This window comes from Pan paniscus, chromosome 7 (assembly GCF_029289425.2).
Source record: "Pan paniscus chromosome 7, NHGRI_mPanPan1-v2.0_pri, whole genome shotgun sequence".
Classification (NCBI taxonomy): Eukaryota; Metazoa; Chordata; class Mammalia; order Primates; family Hominidae; genus Pan; species Pan paniscus.
Genome location: NC_073256.2, coordinates 54251879 through 54272897, shown reverse-complemented (window position 1 = coordinate 54272897; position 21019 = coordinate 54251879). Strand labels below are relative to the sequence as shown.

Here is a 21019-nt window from a genome sequence, read left to right as displayed (position 1 = left end):
TCCAAGGAGTCTTATTGTCTCAAGGCAACCATTTTTCAGTTTGACTCTGGGGGTGCGTGTTTGCCATTCAGAACCTACTATATTTTACCGCACCTCCTGACATTGTTACACAACATTTATTGAAAGCACATTTGATGGTAATGAAGTTTCTATTAACTATGATTAAATCTCATAAAGCACCTGAAGATAATTTAAGATGTGCAGAAGCAGAAAATGAAACATTCGGTTTAGTACATTAGGAAACGTAATTAATTAAATTATCTCATTTACAATAAGTGCTTTCATGAGCTATGCAGTGCACATATTTTCCCCAGTTTGTCATTATGATTTGCCAACAGATATCTTAAGACTTCACTTTCTTTTTACACCTCCCCGCAACTCTAAGCTCGTGCCTCTGCCTGCCTGCTCATGGAGCACTCTGTGCAGAGCTCTGAGTGATGTTTTCTATCTGCCAGGCCTTATGGAAGATCATGTGTATGGCTATATATAGGCACAGGTTGTTTCTCAATTATCTTCATAATTGACTTTGATTTTGCATCAGTGATGATTCATGTAGTCTCACACTAAGCCCCTCTTTCACTGAACAACTGCAGCCTGAATTTCTATAATGCACTCCTAACCATGCAGCTTACAGAACCCTGATTGGATTCCTCTGGGAGCCTTTTGCAATCACATTGATTCTCTAAGGTCTTATTTTTAGAGAAATCACAAATTAAAACAGTTTAAGCGATTCCGTTGCAGTATCCAGCAATTAAGCATGGTGCTCAGGAGCGAGAACCCCAAGCAAAAACTAATTCTGAAGTCCCTAAGGACTGGAAATGGCTTCTGCGGGGTTTATGGCTGGAAGTACAGATGTAACCAAATTAGAATGGCACAGGACTCACAAACTAAGTGTGAAATTAATTTTAAAAACACATACATGCATTTCTAAGTAACTCTCACATTGGCCACCCCATGGATACCTATGATCTTTTTTGTGCTATATGACAGAATCAGTGGACAGCATGCACCATGTGGCCGGGAGCAAGGTAAGAGTCCACTTACTCCACCTGTCATCCTGAGGGTCCTGACACAAGCACAGGCCAAATATTCAGTGATCTGTTTATTTCTCTCTCCCTCAATGCCCATACACATGAACACACATATACACAGCCAGGTGCCCCCAAACTCAGTCTTCCCATAAATTCAAAATCAAACACGCATGATGTCAGAGGACCAATACTTAAGTAGAAATGATTTTTTTTAATGGGCAGCAGACAGCAGGGAAATAAGTTTAAATGTTTATTTTTGCTGTTTTCCCAAATTCTTAGACTTTGCAAGTAATGATATCTTTGTATCTCCAGCCTTCCTGAAGCAACATAAGGAAATAGGAACAGAATGGCTTTACTGGATTTTTCCCTCATGTCTTGTGACCCCTGTCCCAAGTTACCTATTTCTGTCTATCCTCACAGGGTCTTAATTCTCTCAAAGAAGTTAGCTCATAATAGCTATTAACTCTTCCAAGCTCTTTGAATTTTAATACCCTAGGATTTAAAAGATCAAAAGTCATTCAGTTGATACTAGAATGAGAGATGCTAGGCAGGGACGTCTTTCACAAGCTTTACAAACCAAACCAGCCAGGCCGTTGTCTAATCTCCTACTAATGAGAGCTGTATTAATGTTGCCCCAGTATCTTGAAGTTTCCCTAGCGTCCTTTACATATTTCTGATGTATGAGAATGACTTGGGGAACATATTAACACATAGATTCTTAGGAGCTCCTCAACCAGGAATTCAAATTTATTTGTTCTGTTCTGAGGTGGTGCATATTTAATTTAACAAGCTCCAGCCACACTCTCAGATTCTGATGCATGTGGATTCTGATCCACCTTTTGAGAAACGTTTTTCTAAAATCATGGTTCTCAGCCCCACCTGCACCTTGGAGTCACCTGAGGAGCTTTGAAAAATAGAGATACCTGGGTCCTGAAAACCCTCCACCTTAAATTCTGACAGCCTTGATACAGCCTGGAAATTGGGAATTTTAAAAGGCCTGCAGGTGATACTAAAGAGCATAAGGTCAAATGCCATACTGCTAGCCATTCCAGCCATCTCCTCTCTCCAGCTCTGCAGGAAGCATAAAATGAAGACAATGCAAAGGCCTCTCCCATAAGCAAGCCTGGGTACAACGAGCCTAAGCCAGTACCAACACCCCAATCCTCAGCTAGTAATTATTTCACCATGGAGTTCTGGATCCTAATCTGCCCAGCTGCCATGGATTCCACGGGAGGTAAGATGCTAGGTGGAGAGACTTTTAGTCAGGCTTTTGCCCAAGGCTGCTCTCAAGAAAGTGTGTACTGACAAATATTTATTAATTTTAATGTGATAAATCTCTTCAGAAATAAGAATCCTAGATGACATTTGCAGAGAAATGGACTTATAGGCAGAAAGAATCAAGAGGAGAGATTTATTTTTACTGGGAGGGAGGAGAGGCGTGTGCATATTTCTTTTGGATTTAAACCTCTGATATGTGACTCTGAACTCAATGAGGAGAGGCCTCGAAAGCCCTGGATCTTTCATAGGAACTTCAATTCTGCTCAGCTCCTAAACAAATACAACAGCAAGGCAGCAAATATGAGAATAAATTATATTCACAAGAGGAAAAATAACTTACTTTGGGGTTTTATTTCATGAAGAGGTTTTTTATCTAAAAGAAAGAAAGAAAGAAAAAGAAAGTTGCATTTAATAAATTTACATGGAGCAGATATATTTCCTGTTTCACTTTATATCTACCTCTATAAATAAAACATTTTCTCCATTTTTATGGACAACAGGAATGGCATTGTCCATAGTTTTTTCATTCTATTTTTTTAAAAAAATTTCTCTTTTGAAAAATAAATAATTGTAAGATGATTACTTCATCATTTAAAAATTTATTTTCTTGTGGGTTTACTAGCATTTCTCTCTGTTGCATTTGCTAGATTCTTATCAGGATGAGAAAAGCAGTGAGCTTTCAGCCTGTCACTCTATTATATACAACCAGAAGCCTGCTCAGGTAAGGGATGCTGTTTCACTCTAGATGATAGAAAAATGAACCAGCGAATAAATATTTAAAGGGATCCTGCCTTGGTTTGCAGTGATCACAGACTGGATAAAAAGTCCCCAACTCTGCCTGTTTATCCATTCTTGTCAGGTATGGGTGTGGCACGGTGAACACGTTAGTTTTGTTTTTACGAAACCACTCTTTTTTTTTGTTTCACATCTCCATTATCTGCTAAAATCTGTTCCATCTCTCTCAATGGAAAAGTTGTCATTTTATAATCACAGTATTTAGCAGTGCACCCATCAGATAAGGTGGATTAAGAGAAGAGGCATTAGGTTGGGCACGGTGGCTCACACCTGTAATCCCAGCACTTTGGGAGGCCAAGGCGGGCGGATCACGAGGTCAGGAGATCGAGACCATCCTGGCTAACATGGTGAAACCCCGTCTCTACTAAAAATGTAAAAAATTAGCCGGGCGAGGTGGCAGGCGCCTGTAGTCCCAGCTACGTGGGAGGCTGAGGCAGGAGAATGGCTTGAACCCCAGGGGGCAGAGCCTGCAGTGAGCCGAGATCGCGCCACTGCACTCCAGCCCGGGCGACAGTGAGACTCCGTCTCAAAAAAAAAAAAAAAAAAAAAAAGGGATTCAGCATGGCCACAGGAGTCAGAGCTCAGCTGAGGAATTTTCTCAATGCCCCCAGTGTCCCCCATTCATTGTCTCCTGTCCCATCTCCTATCATTAAAATAATCTAATCTTACAGGTCACTTTGAGACTGGGCCTCTGTGGCTTATTCTGTGTCATACCACAGTCCCTCTTCTCCCCATTCCCCCTGCTCTCGTCCATCTCAGGCTCACACAACTCCACCACCATGCAGGAACCCAAGGTGACTGCCCTTCAGACGCTATGCCAAGATTCTAGAAGATCTGCATGGTGCTTCCTCCTTCTCATTAGTCCTTTCTTAGGGTTTAGATGAGTCATTGTCTGACTACAGGGATCCAGGCTGTTGCTAATCATTCACAGACTCACACAATGGTAGGGGGACCCTACGCAGTCCCCTTCTCTGTTTGCCCGAAGGTGAGCCATGTGAGGTGAAACTGTCATTTTGGATTATGTTTTTAACTGAAGCAAATCCTGTACAGTACACATTTGAGAACTTAAATATTATCTGACTGACTGCACCATCACCCTTCCCAGGCAGATCAACACAGCTCTATTCTGAGTTCTCCATAGAGTCTTTCTCATCCTAACTCACTCCTGCATTTAACATGGTTTCTATGGAATGCTCTTGCATTACATGAATGCAGTGTGCTATAAATGCAGCTCCAGTGTGTTTTGCCATCTGATTTGTTGTGGAAGTCACTTTCACAAGGTATGTATAAATCACACTCTTGAAAATGGGCCACTATTTTTTTAAAATAGAAAGGCAAAGTAAGAGGTAAAGGGTAATTTCTGGCAAATATTTCTTTAAAAAGAAAAATCCTTATAAAAGACAATAATTTGTTGATGTTGATATGATCATAGTCAGATTTTTTTTTACATAGTCAGGTTTCTTAAGACAGAGAACACTTGCATTTCCCTTACTGAACAGATGTGACGGTACTAGTTTTCCTGAGAGCAGGTGGTCCCTCTCGAAGTCCAGATGCTAATGCATTCAAGAATCAGAATAAAATGACTTTGGTGGTTTTAAGCTAACCTCAGTTTTTGCTTATTGCACAGTATCTGAAAGCATTTGGCATGGGGCACAGCAAGGCTGGCAGGCCAAGACTGAGATGTCTGAAAGTGATACATTGCTACAACTACACTAGGAGACATGTAGAACATCTGTTTAGAACTCTGACTGAGCTTAACAGTATTTTCTTCCTTCTAAACCACAGGAACAAAGATTACTCTGGGTAGCAGAATGAAACTCCATTAAAAACAGGTGAGATATATAACTATGCCACAGAAAAATAAATCTAATACAGCCAGGCTATGAAAAAATTGGAGTAGTAGAGTTCTATCAGGTATAGCTCTGAAAGAATGAATGAACGAATGTGACTGAAAAGCCCAGGGCCATGGACTTGAGACAGAGAAATCAGGCAACAAGGGCACACAGGGCATGAGTGCAGCACTTCCCCCTCTAACCTAGCTTTGGAGACACTTTTATTGGCATTGTGGCATTAGTAGACCAGGATCAGAACTGGATTTAAACCTTCAATTGTCTACATTCTGTGTGTCCTCAGTATTCTCACAGTAAAATGGGAATACAAATTCCCATTAAAGGTTGCTACTGTCAATTAAGCATGATAACTGGAAATCCATGCAGCATAGAGCTAGCACATGTTTGTCATCAATAAATGTAACAATCGATAGCTAATGACACAATTTCAACCTGTTATAATTATCATGATCATTGTCAGAGTAAAAAAAAAAAATGCCTATTTGTGCTGCTGCTTAGAGTGAAGTCACAACTCCAAATCAGAAATTCTAGTGAATTTTGGGGATTCTTGAATGCATGTTAAAACTTGTATCTAGTTCCGGCCTCTGCTAATATGAGACCAACGCAAATCAAAACTTCAGTTTCCTGATATGTTAAAAATTAGGGCGGGGCTAGAATGCAGGCTCCCTTGCCTTCACCCACTGTAAATGTGCAGACCAGCAACCAAAGACATTCTACAGAGTAAAAATTATTCAAACGGCCGCTTCTCTACAGTGGGACTTGTTATGCTAAGTTCCAGCATATCTTGTGTATCAGTGTGTATCCTCCTATGGAAATGGCTGGAAATCTCTGGTGCCCAAGAGGGTTTTAGTCCCCTGGCATCAGCATCAAAATTGGATTCTGCTGTGCTTTGTGAAACAACGGTACCTTGACAGGAATCTGCTAACATAGAGCATTTTCCCAAAAGGAAATATCTCATAGAGATGGTTCTACAATGAGCACAAGAGAGGGCTACCCACTGACTTCACTGACTTTGCAAGAAGTACCCACTCTATGATCTTTTATTCTGTTTGCATAATCATTTTCTCACAAGGCTCCCGGCCATGGAACATCCTTGATCAACTACATTCTCTCTGCTTTAATTTTACCTCTCTCCAAAGGCCAAGTTAAAATGACCCTTAGTAAATTAATCCATTAGGGCCATGGTTCTTGGTGGTGGTGTTGGCTTAGTGGTGTTGGCTGCATATTAGAATCACCTGGGGAGCTTTTCAAACAAATACTCATACCTGGGCCCCACTCCAAGAGATCTTGATTATTTGAGGTTTGGGTTTTTGTGATCATGATCACTTTCGGGCAACATATCTGGGATCTGTGTGGTCAATTTTAGTTAGTCTCTGCCTCCCTAAGATGCCTTGAGGTAGCTATGGTATATAAATGGTCCCAGAAGGGTCTCTCCTATATCTTGCAGGTGAGAGATGTTGCAATTTTGACCCAGTGGAAGCTGAGCTATAGTTTAGGAAAAAAATCATAGCAGTTTTCCCAGGGTCTAACATATACTGATTGGTACCTTCTGAGTAAGTTGGAAATTGATGATAAATTATTATAACTCAGTCTTATAATCTTTTTGTGTATTTATAAGTTAAAAATGCAAACATTTTTAAGTGTTTTAAATTGTCACATTTTATTTCACTTTTTTCATTTATTTCATTTTTATCCTTACACAGTTACTAGGTAGTCGTGCATCCAAAATAAAATATATATATTATATATTGTATATAATATATATAATAGATAATCACAAAGGGAAAAAAGCATAATTCCAGCACCAAGGGATAACCACTGTTAAGTTATATATACAAGCCTAGGTCTTTATCCCCTGTGATTTTATAGATATGAAACTACATAAAATTGCCAGTGATTTATCATTTTTACCTATAAAAATGTGGAATTGTCTTTTATGTATTGTTCTGCAATCTGCTTTTGTCACTTAGTACTGTAAGGCAGCTATTGCTTTGTGTCTGCCCTTGTGTATATGAGGGGGGAGGTATATATCTATATGATGGAGAAAGAGAACAATCTACCTTTTATTTTTGGTGATGATTCATTTCTTTTTCACCTTTAATTTCTTGCTTCCTTTTTTATATTCTATGCTCCTGAACCATTTCCATGGTATCCATTGTTCTTAGCAGCTATTTATAACATCATCCCTACATATCCAGCCTCTACTAGAGAACAAACGTGGTCAGCTGCATGCAGCCCACATCCCTGGGACTACAGAGAGCAGGCCCTGGGGGAAGATGGCACATGTGGACAGAAGGGTTCATCTCCAACCATAGAGTGAGGGCTGCAGACAGAGGGCTGCTCCTCAAAAGCTGTAGCTGGTGATTACTTGAAATCTGCTCCCACTGGTTTTGAATACTGCATAGATATGTTTGATACTAGGGCCTATGTCATTTTTAAGATTCAGTTAGTAGGGTTGCTTAAATGTAGACTAAATACCCAGTGGGGCAGCAACTCACTTCCCAGCAGCAATTCGAATACGTCATTACAGTCAATGTTTACCATTCTTTCATTTCACTAGACTAGTCATATCCCATATTTTTACCTACAAAGACCACTTTAATTATTTTGTTTGTCATAAATCATATGCTTTGAAACCTTTTCCACCCCCAAAAAGATATGTGTTAACTGTTTTGTATTTTAACTTACCCTTCACATTCTTTGTACTCTTAAATGATTTAGGAGTTGATGCTGAAGTCTATGGAATAGTCTGCCTTTTGTATCTATTCTCTGGCTTATTTCCTTATTTGTTGCAATAATTCTCTAATATTAGCATGAAAGAATCTAACATGACTCCACATTGCCTCTGAGTCATGGTCAACTGCTCTGCCTACCTTTATGGTCTTGCATTTCTGGTCCCACCATGCCAGATATGAATTAGTTTCTGGAGCACCTCAGTACAAATCCATGTACTAGTCTGATAACTCTATTAACTCTCTCCATCGTCAACTCAAAGCTTTTGTTCAGGCTGTTGTCTCGCCTTGGGAAGCCCTTCCCTCTTCAGGGTTCTTACAGAAAAGTTTCCTGACTCCATGGCACAGATAGATTTCTGATTATTTCCTGAAATCTCTGGTGATTACTCCATTTGCAGGGATTGCTTCTCTCTCTCGACAGTTTGTCTAACTTATAGTCACTAAAACACAACGTATTTTTTTTCCAAAAATTAATAACATCACAAATGTTCATTTGATATATTTTATACTTTAAAAATCACATCAGTTATGGGTCCCTAACATGTAAATCATATTTAAATGCTTATTTGTGTGACACTGGGACCACAGAGTCACAGCAAGAAAAAGATGGGGGGAACAAAATTAAGAGCTATTTGTTTATTTGCTGACTGGTAGAAAAGAGATTGAGGTTATTGATTATCAGTGTATTGCATGTATTCATGCTTTCCCTCTCCCCTCATAACTAGAAATAATTAAGAGCTGGTGTTATGCCCTCTGAATGCTATCCAAGGCTGCAGGAATTCCCAGGGCCTGGCAGATAGGCCTTGTATTAGCAGTGAAGGATAATTAGACAAACATGAAGTCTGCTTTGCATTGGCAACAACACTATGCCGGAATATGTCAGGGAGACAATGACAAGTGGGGATTCTGTTCTCCTCCGAGTGTTCAAAGTTCATTTAGGTCATAGAACATGCAGGAAAACAAGCTCCAACTCTTGTATACATCCTAAAACTATTTCAGTGATTAAAAATGCAGAAATATTAAAAGATTAAGATATAACCCATCTCTAGATTTGACTCTTTTTAGTTTCCTTATTGCGTTTTTCTTTTCAGTTCATTTTTAAATACCTTAGTCAGCAATGACCCTTCAGAGACCATATTTATCCCACTTAGTACTGGGTTAGTTCAGTTCTTGCTTTCTCACTTCAACCCTACTCCCCCCAGCTTCCCAGCCTGTATAGACATCACAAGATCTATTACCCCTTTTAAAATGCAATCTGAGCATACTCATGGAGGACAAGCACAGAGAATAGGAAGTTTTTAGAGATTCCTCCTGGAGTTTTCCAATTGGTGATGTCGGTTAGAGAAATCACTGGTTTCCCCAGAGAAATCTGAGGATTAGTGGAATTCCAGGGCTGAATGGCAAAATCACCCACATAAATAACAACTTCTATGAGTTGAGATGCACATTAGTAAATGAAAAACGGTTCTATTGACATCTTCTAACTATGCATTGTTCAAGATCCCATCATGCTAATTAGATGAAGTCAGAAGGGTACCAAAACAGATGGCTCAAGGATGTCACTTCTGATGACAATGACCTTCCTGAATTGCCCTTAGTCAAAGCACATAATTAGTGTGCATTCAGGAGATGTAGTCTTCCCTCTTTTTTCTTTCAAACTGGGGGGCCTGGACAAATAAGTATCCTTAATGACTATGCTCATAAGTGGCATTTACATATTTTTTAGCTCAGTCATTGAAACATCTAGATTGATACCAACTTCATTGTGATGTCTATCCATTCCTACTGATTCCATGTGTGTTAGTTTTTGTGATGAATATGCAGAGTAAAATATGGTCTTGGGCCACTGCAAACACTTTTAAGCCTATATCTATGAGACTTTCTTACCAGTAATTAGCCTCAACATGATAAAATGCAATGCTTCCAACTCTGCTCCAAGGGAAGATGCATAATAAAGTCCTTTTTCTAACCTATGAATTCTTTTGCTTTGATCCCCTGCCTTCCAGTCACAATAGAAATATATACTGTATATATTCAAAATGGAACAAAAAGTCCAGATTCTATAATTCAAGCTTAAGATAATCATGTATTGGTTAATGTCATGATAATCACTGACTTGAGGCAAGAGTGATATTCAAATATTTAAAAATATCAAAATGAAATTAATATATTGAAGAGATATCCACATTCCCATGTTTATTGCCACGTGATTTACAATAGCAAAGATATGAAAACAACCTAAATGCCTGTTGACAAATGAATGGATAAAGAAAATGTAGTATATACAAACAATGAAATATTATTCACCTTAAAAGAGAAGGACATCCTGCCACTTTCAACAACATAGATGAATTTGGAGAATATACTAAGTAAAACAAGCCAGATGCAGAAAAATAAATACTGTTTGATCTCACTTATATGAGGAATCTAAAGATACCAAACTCATAGAGACAGAGAGTAGAATGGTGGTTGCTGAAGGCTGAGGCTGGGATGGAGGACATGGAGAGATAATGGTCAAGGGGTAAAAAGTTTAATTAGGCAAGATAAAGAAGTCCTAGAAATCTAATGTGAAATAATGTGACTACTGTTAACAATATTGTACTGTATACTTGAAATCTGCTAAGAGGGCAAGACTTAAATGTTCTCACCACACATGCACTAAAAAAAAAAAAAAAAAAAGGAGCTATGTGAGGTGATGGATATGCTAATTAGCTTGATGTGGCAACTATTGCACAAGCACACATATATCAAATCATCAAGCTGTGCAATTTAAACATATACAATTTTTAACTTTCAAGTATACCTCAATAAAGTTGTAAAAAAGGAATCCTATTTGTAAGTGCCAGCCGTGCCATAGGGTCACAGTGGCTTCCTGCTGTGTCAAGGGTTGGTTGTTCCTTAAATTGCTCAGGAGGGAGGTAGGGAGGTTTGGAGAGGGAAGATGGTGGGGGTTGAGATTTGGGAAGTGTTTGTTATGATGACTAAGAAAATACTTAACTGATATGAGGCTATCAGTCCTGACTTATTAAAAAATGCTTAAAGGGAAATTGTAAATTGAGGACCCTTGACTTCCAAATTGTTTTTCAGCTTCATTAGTCCTCATGCTAGACCAAACATTTATCTAACATTACAGACCAAATTACCTGTACATAGGGTCTACATCGGTCTTGTTTACCTATTTCCAGGACCTAGAACAATAAATAGAATATAGTAGGTACTCAATAAATATCTGTCAAATGAATCAGTGCTGCTAAGCCTTATACAGTGTCCGTAATTTCAATCACAAATATTACAAAGTCAAGGTTCATCAATTTCCTATGTTCTACATGAATTCATAGGATGTTGTGGCTAATTGATGAGGAGTTTGGAGTACAACGCTGAAGAGGCTGGATTTGATAAGTCAGTCCCTAAGTGAGGCCAGCAACTTGTTTTGTTGGGGTAGGGCAATTTGTTTCATATCTAAAAGATGCCCAAGTCACTTTACGTAACAGCCACTCAAATGGCTGATTTTAGGTGTGAATGAGAATAAACTTCTCCTCAAAACTCATTAAAAAATACATAATCTCCAAAAAAAAAATACATAATCTGAAGTCACTGACATGTCAGTGGTGTTATTTTCATATTATATATATATATGTATATATATATGTTTAATATGTGTGTGCATATATATCTGGAAGCTGGTAAATATATAGCTGCAATGTATATTCATACTTTATATGTATATATATGTATATCTATTTTAATGTGCTTATGTTGTGTGTGTGTGTGTATGTATATATATAAGTATGTGTATCTATCTATCTCAAGTTTTTAAGCTAAAATGAAACTTAGAGATCTTCTTGCTCAGTTTCCTCATTTTACAGTTACAGACACAAGGTGCAAGATTATGAGATTTTCCCAAGGTAACACACTAGTTAACAAAAGATCTGAACTGGGACCTAGGACTCCTGATTCTTTGTTTAGAGCTCTTTTTACTACCCTATGATATCTTTCTAAATGATCATGGCAATTTTCCATTCCACTGAACACTAACACTGTCCTGTACTAAACACACGTAAGAAGGCCAGGTCTTTTCTTATTCACAGTACTGACACTCTGGAGAATGGGTTAATAGAGTTAATGATAACGTCTATTGATGATGTTAGTCTCATCTTTATTATATTTATCACCTTTCGTAATGATCTTGAAGAGACGTGTACTTAGTTTGTAATTTAAAGAGAATAGGTGGAATTAAAACAAAGAGGTTTCCTTTATCTCTATTAATTTGCTTTGTTCAGCACACCCCAGAGGCCACTGAGTTTTTCACAACAGTAGATTACTCAGTTTTAAATCACTGCCCTGATTGGGTTCTTGCCACTTCTTTTATAGCCAAACCACTCTATGATCTCAGACATTAAATCTTTCTCTAGTCCAGACTAATATTTCTTACCCGGGGTTTTGTGCTGTTGAATCCTGATTAATTACACTGCAAATGTAAAATTTGTAATTTACAGAACTAATAAAATGAGGATAGTTTTGTTTATATGACAGAAAGCCTAAACTTTGGAAACATCCTGACTAGAAGGGACCTTGGATATCAATCATAACTGACAGCAAAAAAAAAAATAAAAAAAATTAAATATTGATAATAAATATGGCAAGATTGCTAATTTTGGAATCTGGGAATGTGGAATAAGAGAGTATCAGGCATGCAACAAATCATTGTTCTAGAACTGGTTCACAACAGAACAGTAATCCCGGAATCTATAAATTGCTATACAGTCTAGTACAGTCTAGTAATGCATATGTTGTTGGATTTCGTTTCTCCTGACTCCATTGAGAAAGAATTTTTGAATTTGTGTTGACAAATTAGTATTTGCTTTATAAAAAATATTTTCTACCACCTGTAATCCCAGCACTTTGGGAGGCCAAGGTGGGTGGATCACCTGAGGTCAGGAGTGTGAGACCAGCTTGGCCAACGTGGCAAAACCCCATCTCTACTAAAAATACAAACATTAGCCAGGCATGGTGGCACACACCTGTAATCCCAGCTACTCGGGAGGCTGACACAGGATAATCGCTTGAACCCAGAAGGCAGAGGTTGAAGTAAGCCAAGATTCCAAGATTGTGCCACTGCACTCCAGCCTGGGTGACAGAGTAAGACTCCATTTCAAATAAATAAATAAATAAATAAATAAATAATATAAAAATATTTTCTGGCCAGGTTGTCAGAATACATGTATTTCTTATGAATGAGAGAAGCCTGTATATCCTACTCTCAATATGGCAAGAACTGCTTTTCTCACCTGTGGTTCAGGTGTTCTTCCTTCCCTCTCCTGAGCCTTTCTCTTGAGGGTTTATTTTATTTTATTTTTAAGAGACAGAGTCTTGCCCTGTTGCTCAGGTTGAAGTGCAGTGGCTATTTACAAGCACAGTCATGGTGCTCTGTAGCCTTGAACTATAGGCCTCAAGTGATCCCCCTGCCTCAGCCTCCAGAATAGCTGGGACTATATAGGTGTGCACAACCATGTATGACTTTGAGTTGTTTTTAACTGTTAGTTAGAATCATAAGATCTTAGAACGTGTTGGGACCTTATAGATCCCCTGGTCTGTCACCTTCTCAGGACCAAATCCTACCAGCTGAGCAGAGGAAGGATAGAAAATGGAGAGTAGTTCATTCAGCTACTTATCAGAAGCTCTAGGAAAGGATATTGATTCTTTTGTCCAACAGAAAGTTTAAGATACCTTGGGAACTGTTAGGATTCTCCCAAACTCTTTTTGACAGCGGACAGTATTTCTCAAATTACTGCTCAAAAATAGTTTGTATAAAGAATGTAATGAATGTATAAATAATGTCTTCTATAGATTTTAATGACAAGTACATTTTATTTCATTAGACACTATCTTAACCAGATATATTAGGAAACGTGTTAATGAAACATAGAAAGTATCTCACTGTTGATACTCTTGCAGAACATGGAAAACATTTTTTTTCTGCCACAAGAATTCCTTTATTAGAAAACACACACATGTGCTGGGCATGGTGGTTTACACCTGTTATCCTAGCACTTTGGGAGCCTGAGGTGGGAGGATCACTTGAACCCAGGAGTTTGAGGCTGCAGTAAGCTATGATTGTGCCACTGAACTCCAGCTTGGGCAACAGAGTGAGACCCTGTCTCAAACAAAACAAAACACCACACACACACACACACACACTATAGTTATTGCTATTTTGTATAATGGAGTGCTTACTATGGAGGGAAAATGCTTCACTCAGATTAGTTTATCTTCTCACAAAGAACCCTTTGTAATAGATACTGTTATAATTTTTGTTTTATAGATAAGCAAATTTAAGCTTAGAGAAATTAAGACACTTGTTCAAGGTGTTCCTGCTTATAGTATTGTAATCAGAATTCAAACTCAAACTATCTCACTGCAGAGCCCTGAGGCTTCAACCTATCCTTCATTTAAAGGATGGATATTCACATCCAACAGGCTCAATTCATTCATTTCTTCCAATTCTAGGTTCCTGTCTGTCCATTTTGAGTACCTCAAAAAGAAAACAGCTGGTTTTAACTCAGTCACAAAGGAGCTTTGAGGGCTATTTAGCCTGTGTTCTGAATGCCAGATCAATCTAGGCCCAACCTAGGCCAGCCTCACTGAAGCTCAACCTCTGTACCTTCCAACAGTCCCCAGTTCAGTGTTTCTCGGGGATATCATCTGTAAAAGTTGTCTTTGTTAGGGATTTGCACTCTCACCGACGAGCTGGTTCTAAGATTATAATTTAAGACATGTTTTTAAGCTTCCTAATGGGTTTGTCTCCAGTTTACATCATCACAGGGACTCGTTCTTATGTGTTTGTTTAGTTTTCTTGGGTTTGTGTTATGTTTTACTTTGTTTTGCTTTCGTTTTTTTCCTTGCTCTCTAAGTAATATGATCTTGAGGTACATGCATCCTGCTCTCCAGCTGCCCAAATTCAGTTTTAGAGCCCTTACTTACAGTGGAGGTGTTTTATTTCGATTTCTCTCATAAAATGAACAAAGTTAACAAGATGTGCTTGAGAGAAACAAACTTCCAGAGATTATGTTTCTGAAGTGCTACATAGGACTTCCTGTCTAATTTCACCAAAAGAATGCAAGCATAGTGGAAAAATACATATTGAAATATCTTGGGGGGAAAAAGTGGGTAGCAATGGGAAAATGTAGGTAGAAGGAGATATCGTTAAAGAGAGACAAGCAGAATAACTGCCTTCATTTCTGTTAGCTGAGAAAGCAATTCTTACCTAGGCTACTGTGTCTTAGCTCTGTACCTGTGGCACAGATCCATGAGGAAATAGAAGATGGTGACAACAGAAAAAGTTTTCTGGATGACAAAAGGCATCTGAAGTGTTTCAGACCTGGTTGGTAACAAAGGCCACAGATTTTTAATAGCTTATGAAATACGCATCCATCATAAACCAATGGATGAAGGCCAGAAGGGAGATCATGTTCAAAAAAACAAATGTCTTTTTCTTTTTATTAACAAGGCATAAAAATAGAAAAGTCAGTAGTGGATGGGTAACTAAGGGAGAAGCGTTATGGTAATTTGTTGCGTGCATTTTATTCTTGATCTTGTTTATGTCCAATCCACTCAGGATATGGCACTTGAGTGCAAGTGCCCATCGAGAGGCACAAAAATGACAGTTTTAGCTTTGTAAAAAAATAGTTTTTAAAGCCTTCACGAAGACACGTGAATATTGCACTATGTCTGCTTTATTTTCTTTTTAAGAAACTTCACTCCTGAGCCACTCCACTCTGTCTTATTAAAGCTTGTTCCTCACTGGTCTTCATATTTGGTCCCATAATGGGAAAGCATTTATTTGGGGCATGGGGGAGAGATGGTTGCTAAGCTGCTAATGACACCATATGTGCCCAAATCTACATTATTATGACTCCTGTGGGTCTGCAATATTATATCCACATTTGCTATGCAGTATACATGAAGGCAAATTCTGAATTAATCAATTGTTATGCAGAAAGGCAAGCTATTGAGTATTTCTAGGAAAAAGTCTTTATGTAAAAAGGAGCACCTACTATGTCCTATAAATTAAAAGTACTTGGGAGAATTAGCGAGCAGTAGGATGCTTCATGTGGCTTCATGGCCACATAAAAATATATTGTGCTGGTATGTTATCTCGCTAATGGCATTTTCATTTCTTGACTTTAGGGAGTTTAACTACGCTATCATTAAGCAATTGTGCAGTGTGGCTGGTTCAGCTGGTTTTGAAATATGAACTTGTCCAACAAAAAGTCTAGATTGAGTCAAGTATGATTCCTGACTCTGACCAAAGAAAGGAATTGACAGATTTTATTTGGGTAAAGGGACACTCATCCATTATAATCCCATAAACAAAAGAAGTATTCCATAAAACCACTAGTACAGAAATAAGTTGTTTTAGATGTGTAGAGCTATCTTCAGGATGAAATTTCTCTGATTCAGTGCCCTAGGAAATACAGGGAGGGAACTCAGGTAATTACTGTAATGGATAACAATGAGGTTTAGAATGGTCCAAGAGAAAATGCTTAACAAAGCAAACATGCCTTTCCTGTGATTACAGGTTCACCTTTTCAGGTGCTTCGTCTAGGTCATTTAAGTAGATCATTGAATAGACAATGTGGTTACATTATTAGATGTAGCTTGGGGATGTTTATTTGAACCTGCTATTGTGTAGACATCTTTATCCTTGATGGGGTTTCCTAACCATCAACTCAAACTTTTCTTATCACTGTAGCCATCAGAAGTGAAAACAAACCACCGTTTTACTGATATTTCAGTTTTTGAACTGTCAATGTTGAACTGACCTATGTTATACCTTGACAAGACGAACGGATTAGCTATCAGGTAGCTAAGCCTTGGAGACTTCCTCTGTCTTTCAGGCCCCTGTGGCATTTCTCTAGCTTTAGTCTCACTACACATCTAGGTGCTAATCCCTTCTGAATCATACCCATTTAATCTTCTCAAGCCAATGCCCTTAGTTTTATATCTGCTGGGGTAAAGAGAGAGGGAGCTGGCTTCTCCTATTCCTCAGGATCAAATTAAACACCCTGCTATTTTCACCTTTCTCTTCCTGTCAATGAGGCATGTGCAGCTTATTTCCTTCTGGCTGTGATCTGAGAGCACAAATGCAGCTATGTACAGCAAGGAGAAAGTCCAATGGTCAGGAAACTACCTGATTCTGGTGTTCAAGCTCAGAAAACATGGATCAACAAGTTCTTGTTTCTTGACAGTCATACCACATCATTACCTTTTTCCTCTGGAAAAGCAATACTCTAGTATAAAGGCACTGCATGTTTATGCTTGTAATTTAGATTCGTGGATTCACTGTTATTGCCCCAAAATTCCTAATCTGCTTCTTACCAGTCTTGGGGCATTTACCTACTTTTTGATTTTTAAGTGACAGGGTCTCCCTTTGTCAGCCAGGATGGAGTGCAGTGGAGCAATCATAGCTCACTGCAGCCTCGATCTCCTGGGCTCAAGTGATCCTTCTGCCTCAGCCTCCCAAATAGCTGGGACTACAGGCATGCACCACCACACTTGGCTAGTTTTTCATTTTTCTTTTGTAGAGACCGGGGTCTTGCTATGTTGCCCAGGATAGTCTTGAACTCCTAGCCTCAAGTGATCCTCCCTCCTGGGTCCCCCAACTGCTAGGATAACAGGCATAAGCCACTGTGCCAGCCGTATTTATTTTCTTGTTGAGAGCATCTAGGTGTGGCCATCTGTGACAGTGTAACATTAAGGTTCTGTGTTCTAGTCACAACTGACCAAGCAACAATAACACCCAAATATTAAACTGATCATTCAGAGCTGGCAGCTTCATCTCTAGGAGAAATGCAACCCTCAGAGACTACAAAGAAAAACCAATTGTTTTATTGAAGGTTAAATAAAATCAAAGACATGTAGGTCATCTAAGAGCCAAGAAATGCCATTGTGAATCCTCCACGAGAAGGTGGAAATTGAGGAATTGCTTTAGGGTCATGTTGAGTGTCAAGGAAGAAAATTAGGATGAAGAAAATTCCCAAATTGTAATATGACCTAGATTCTTCAACAAAGCTACTGCTCCATAAAGCTGTTGCCAAATGCTATTTTAATCAAAGCCAGCCTTCATTGGAGCTCTATCCTCAGAGCACAGCTATTTTCACCAAGAGCACTCCGACAGAGTACCAGTGAGAACCTCAGAGTGATGCTGGCATCATTTAATTGGATTACTGTCCATTGCTTCCTGAAGAGATAGTGAAGTGTTATCTTTATTTATTTATTCTTTGAGACAGGATCTCACTCTGTTGCCTCAGCTGGGCTGCAATAGCACGATCATGGCTCACTGCAGCTTCATCCTCACACCTCAGCTTCCAGAGCAGCTGGGACTACAGGCATAAGCCACCATGTCTGGCTTATATTTTTTTAATTTTTATTTTTTGTAGAGACAGGGTCTTGCTATGTTGCCCAGGCTGGTCTTGAACTCTTGGACTCAAGTGATCCTCCTGCCCTGGCCTCCCAAAGTGTTGGGATTACAGGTATGAGCCACCATGTCTGGTGTTACTCATTTTTGTTGATATAGGTAGTCACTTTCTATCTAAAAGGACAGAATACATCCTGGAGTTGGGCTTTTACAAACACACCCGTTTCCCACTGATATGCAAATATATCTCAATTACATCAATAATCTCATAGACTTCACCCTTTCTCCTTCAAAACTCTTCATCACTATAGCCATCAAAAGCCTCTGATAATATTTGACAAATATACTAATATGCATACAATGAAGGCTAGAAAAAACATGCTGAAGTGAAAAAGGAAATGGAAGAAATTAATAGATTGAATAGAAAGAAAAGGCTTATGTAGCATTTTCAACTCATGGGGCTATTTAACAGAGATCTTTTTACACATTCCAAGCCTATCTTCCTCGCTATGTTGTTTCCACTATAGGAATGGATTGAGCTGTTTTAATTTCACAAAAGCACATATGCATCCGTGATGGTTAATTTTATGTGCCAACTTGACTGGGCCGTGGGGTGCCCAGATATCAAGTCATATATTATTCTAGATAGTTCTGTGAGGGTGTTTTTGGATGAGATTAACATTTAAATTCACAGACTGAAAAAAAAAGCAGACGGCCCTCCATAATGTGGGTGGGCCTCATCCAATCAGTTGAAGACCTAAATAGAACAAAAGATTGACCCTCCCCTGAGTAAGAGAGAATGCTCCTTCCTGACAGCCTTCCCACTAGAACACTGGCTCTTCCTGCCTGACAGCCTTCCAACTGGGCCATCAGATGTTCCTGGTTCCATAGCAGCCTACCAACTTTTGGGCTTGAACTGGGACATTGGCTTTGCAGATTTTGGACTTGCCGGGCTTCAGAATCACATGAGCCAATTTTCATAATAAATATCTTTAAATATCTCTCCATTGCACTCTTCCTCTATGTGTGTGCATATCCTATTGGTTCTGTTTCTCTGGAGAACCCTGACTAATACAGCATCTCAGAGATCAGAGTTAGGATCGAGGCTTGCCAGTACACTCTCAGTGCTGATTAAGTTCTTTCAGCCTTAAACAGAACTCTTAATCAATTGGTAAATGACAAACTATTACAATGGAAATGCAAAAAAATAATATTTGTGTGTTGGATAACAATTATTTCTTACATTAAGAGATAACCATTATCTGTCTCCAATCAGTAATTCTCAGATTAAGTCTTAGTCAATTAAGATTGAAGCCTGATATCCATTGATTTTCCCCAAGTGCAAGTACAACCTGTGGTTGTTAGTGAAGGTTATTACTATGACTATAAAAATTTCAACCAGTAGCCAAATAGTTATATTGTCATGGTTCTTTAGAAGACATAAAATTCACTGCCCAACTGTACTAATTTATAATCATGGCCAAATATCTGGACATCCCATGGCTCAGTCAGGTTGACACATAAAATTGACCAGATGTATATGTACTTGTAAAATTCAAAAAGCTTAGTTCTTTCCTTGAAGCCACTCATGGTCGTAGTTCAGGTAGTTGCTTTAAACAATTTATTGGCTTATTAAATGAACTCGTCCTATGGACACTGGCCATGTGTAGTTTTCTAAGTGTTCTCCTTGTATTTTCCTGTAGTGGAAATGAAAACAGTCACACCTCAAATGTGTGTATTAGAAAAATCTGGTGGTATTCAAGAGAGGTGAGAAGCACATTTCTTTAAATATCCTTCTATTGAGCTTGTGTTGAGATTCCTTACATTTAGGAAGGGGGAAAGCTTTCTGAAGGCAGCAGATGGTTGGTGTGCATTTATTGGAGAGCATACCCAAACTACAACTGGTGGGTAGGTGGTCTTCCATTACAGCTCCCTGCATTGTATCTGATGCATGCAGGGTAATCAGTGCTTGTACTAGCAAATAAAGGCACTATAGGCTATCAGGAAGTGCTCATTTCAATGTACTAATCATTTTAACCAATGTATGAACCATACAGAATTAGTCTGAAAATACAACAGGTAGCAGGTGCCTGCCTTCAAGGGTATTCAGTCATACTGAAGCAGAAGAATAAACCCACCTTAGATATTTCCTACATACTGTCATCTTCCCAAAGAAAATGTGACGCATCTCCCTGAGAAAATCACAAACTTGTAAGCTATGGTATCTTTTTTTTTTTTTTTTGCTGGATATTTCCCAGAGAAATTTCCGAGAAGGCGACCAGTTCTAGAGAAGTAAGTGCTCAGTCTTGTGTGTGTGTGTGTGTGTTTTGTTTTTTTGTTTTTTTTGTTTTTGTTTTTGAGGCGGAGTCTCGCTCTGTCACCCAGGCTGGAGTGCAGTGGTGCTATTTCGGCTCACTGCAAGCTCCGCCTCCCGGGTTCACACCATTCTCTTGCTTCAACCTCCCGAGTAGCTGGGACTACAGGTGCCTGCCACCACGCCCAGCTAATTTTTTTTGTATTTTTAGTAGAGATGGGGTTTCACCGTTTTAGCCAGGATGGTCTCGATCACCTGACCTCGTGTTTTTTAAAGACCCCAGCAAAATCAATACACCTTGACTCATCTAAGTGGGTGAGTGGAGAAGAGATCCATATCAAGTGTGCACCTACTCTGTGCCATACAACATTCAAATATGTTCTTTTATCATTTAGCCTTGACAATACTAAAAAGTGGGTATCATATTTGGTAACTATAGTCAGAGAAGATAAGAGGTTAAGCAACTTGCCCAAAGAACACAAAGTAAATAAGGAAGAGCACCAAATTAAAACCTATTTCTCTTTGACTCTCGTTGACCCTCCCATGCCTTCTAACCCAGGCAGGCAGTCCCTTGGTGATGGTAATAATGTAATCTCAGGAAT

The 21019-nt window shown here is 38.9% G+C and overlaps 1 protein-coding gene and 1 long non-coding RNA gene across 9 annotated transcripts in view; one reads left to right on the top strand and one right to left on the bottom strand.

Moving 5' to 3' along the window:
• LOC103783682 (uncharacterized) overlaps positions 1-4466 on the top strand; it is a 62911-nt gene extending 58445 nt beyond the window's left edge. The window contains exons 3-4 of the long non-coding RNA XR_004672864.3: positions 2101-2265; positions 2957-4466. This is a non-coding gene — a long non-coding RNA (uncharacterized LOC103783682). The remainder of the gene's footprint in view (positions 1-2100; positions 2266-2956) is intronic.
• UNC5D (unc-5 netrin receptor D) overlaps positions 1-21019 on the bottom strand; it is a 557242-nt gene that overhangs the window by 87852 nt on the left and 448371 nt on the right. For 6 of the 8 annotated variants that reach the window (XM_003830743.6, XM_008956162.4, XM_008956164.4 and 3 more), the window contains one exon: positions 2650-2682. The exons of the other annotated variants lie outside the window; for them this stretch is intronic. In XM_003830743.6, coding sequence (XP_003830791.3) covers positions 2650-2682 — 33 coding nt within the window. The remainder of the gene's footprint in view (positions 1-2649; positions 2683-21019) is intronic. 8 annotated transcript variants of the gene reach the window in all.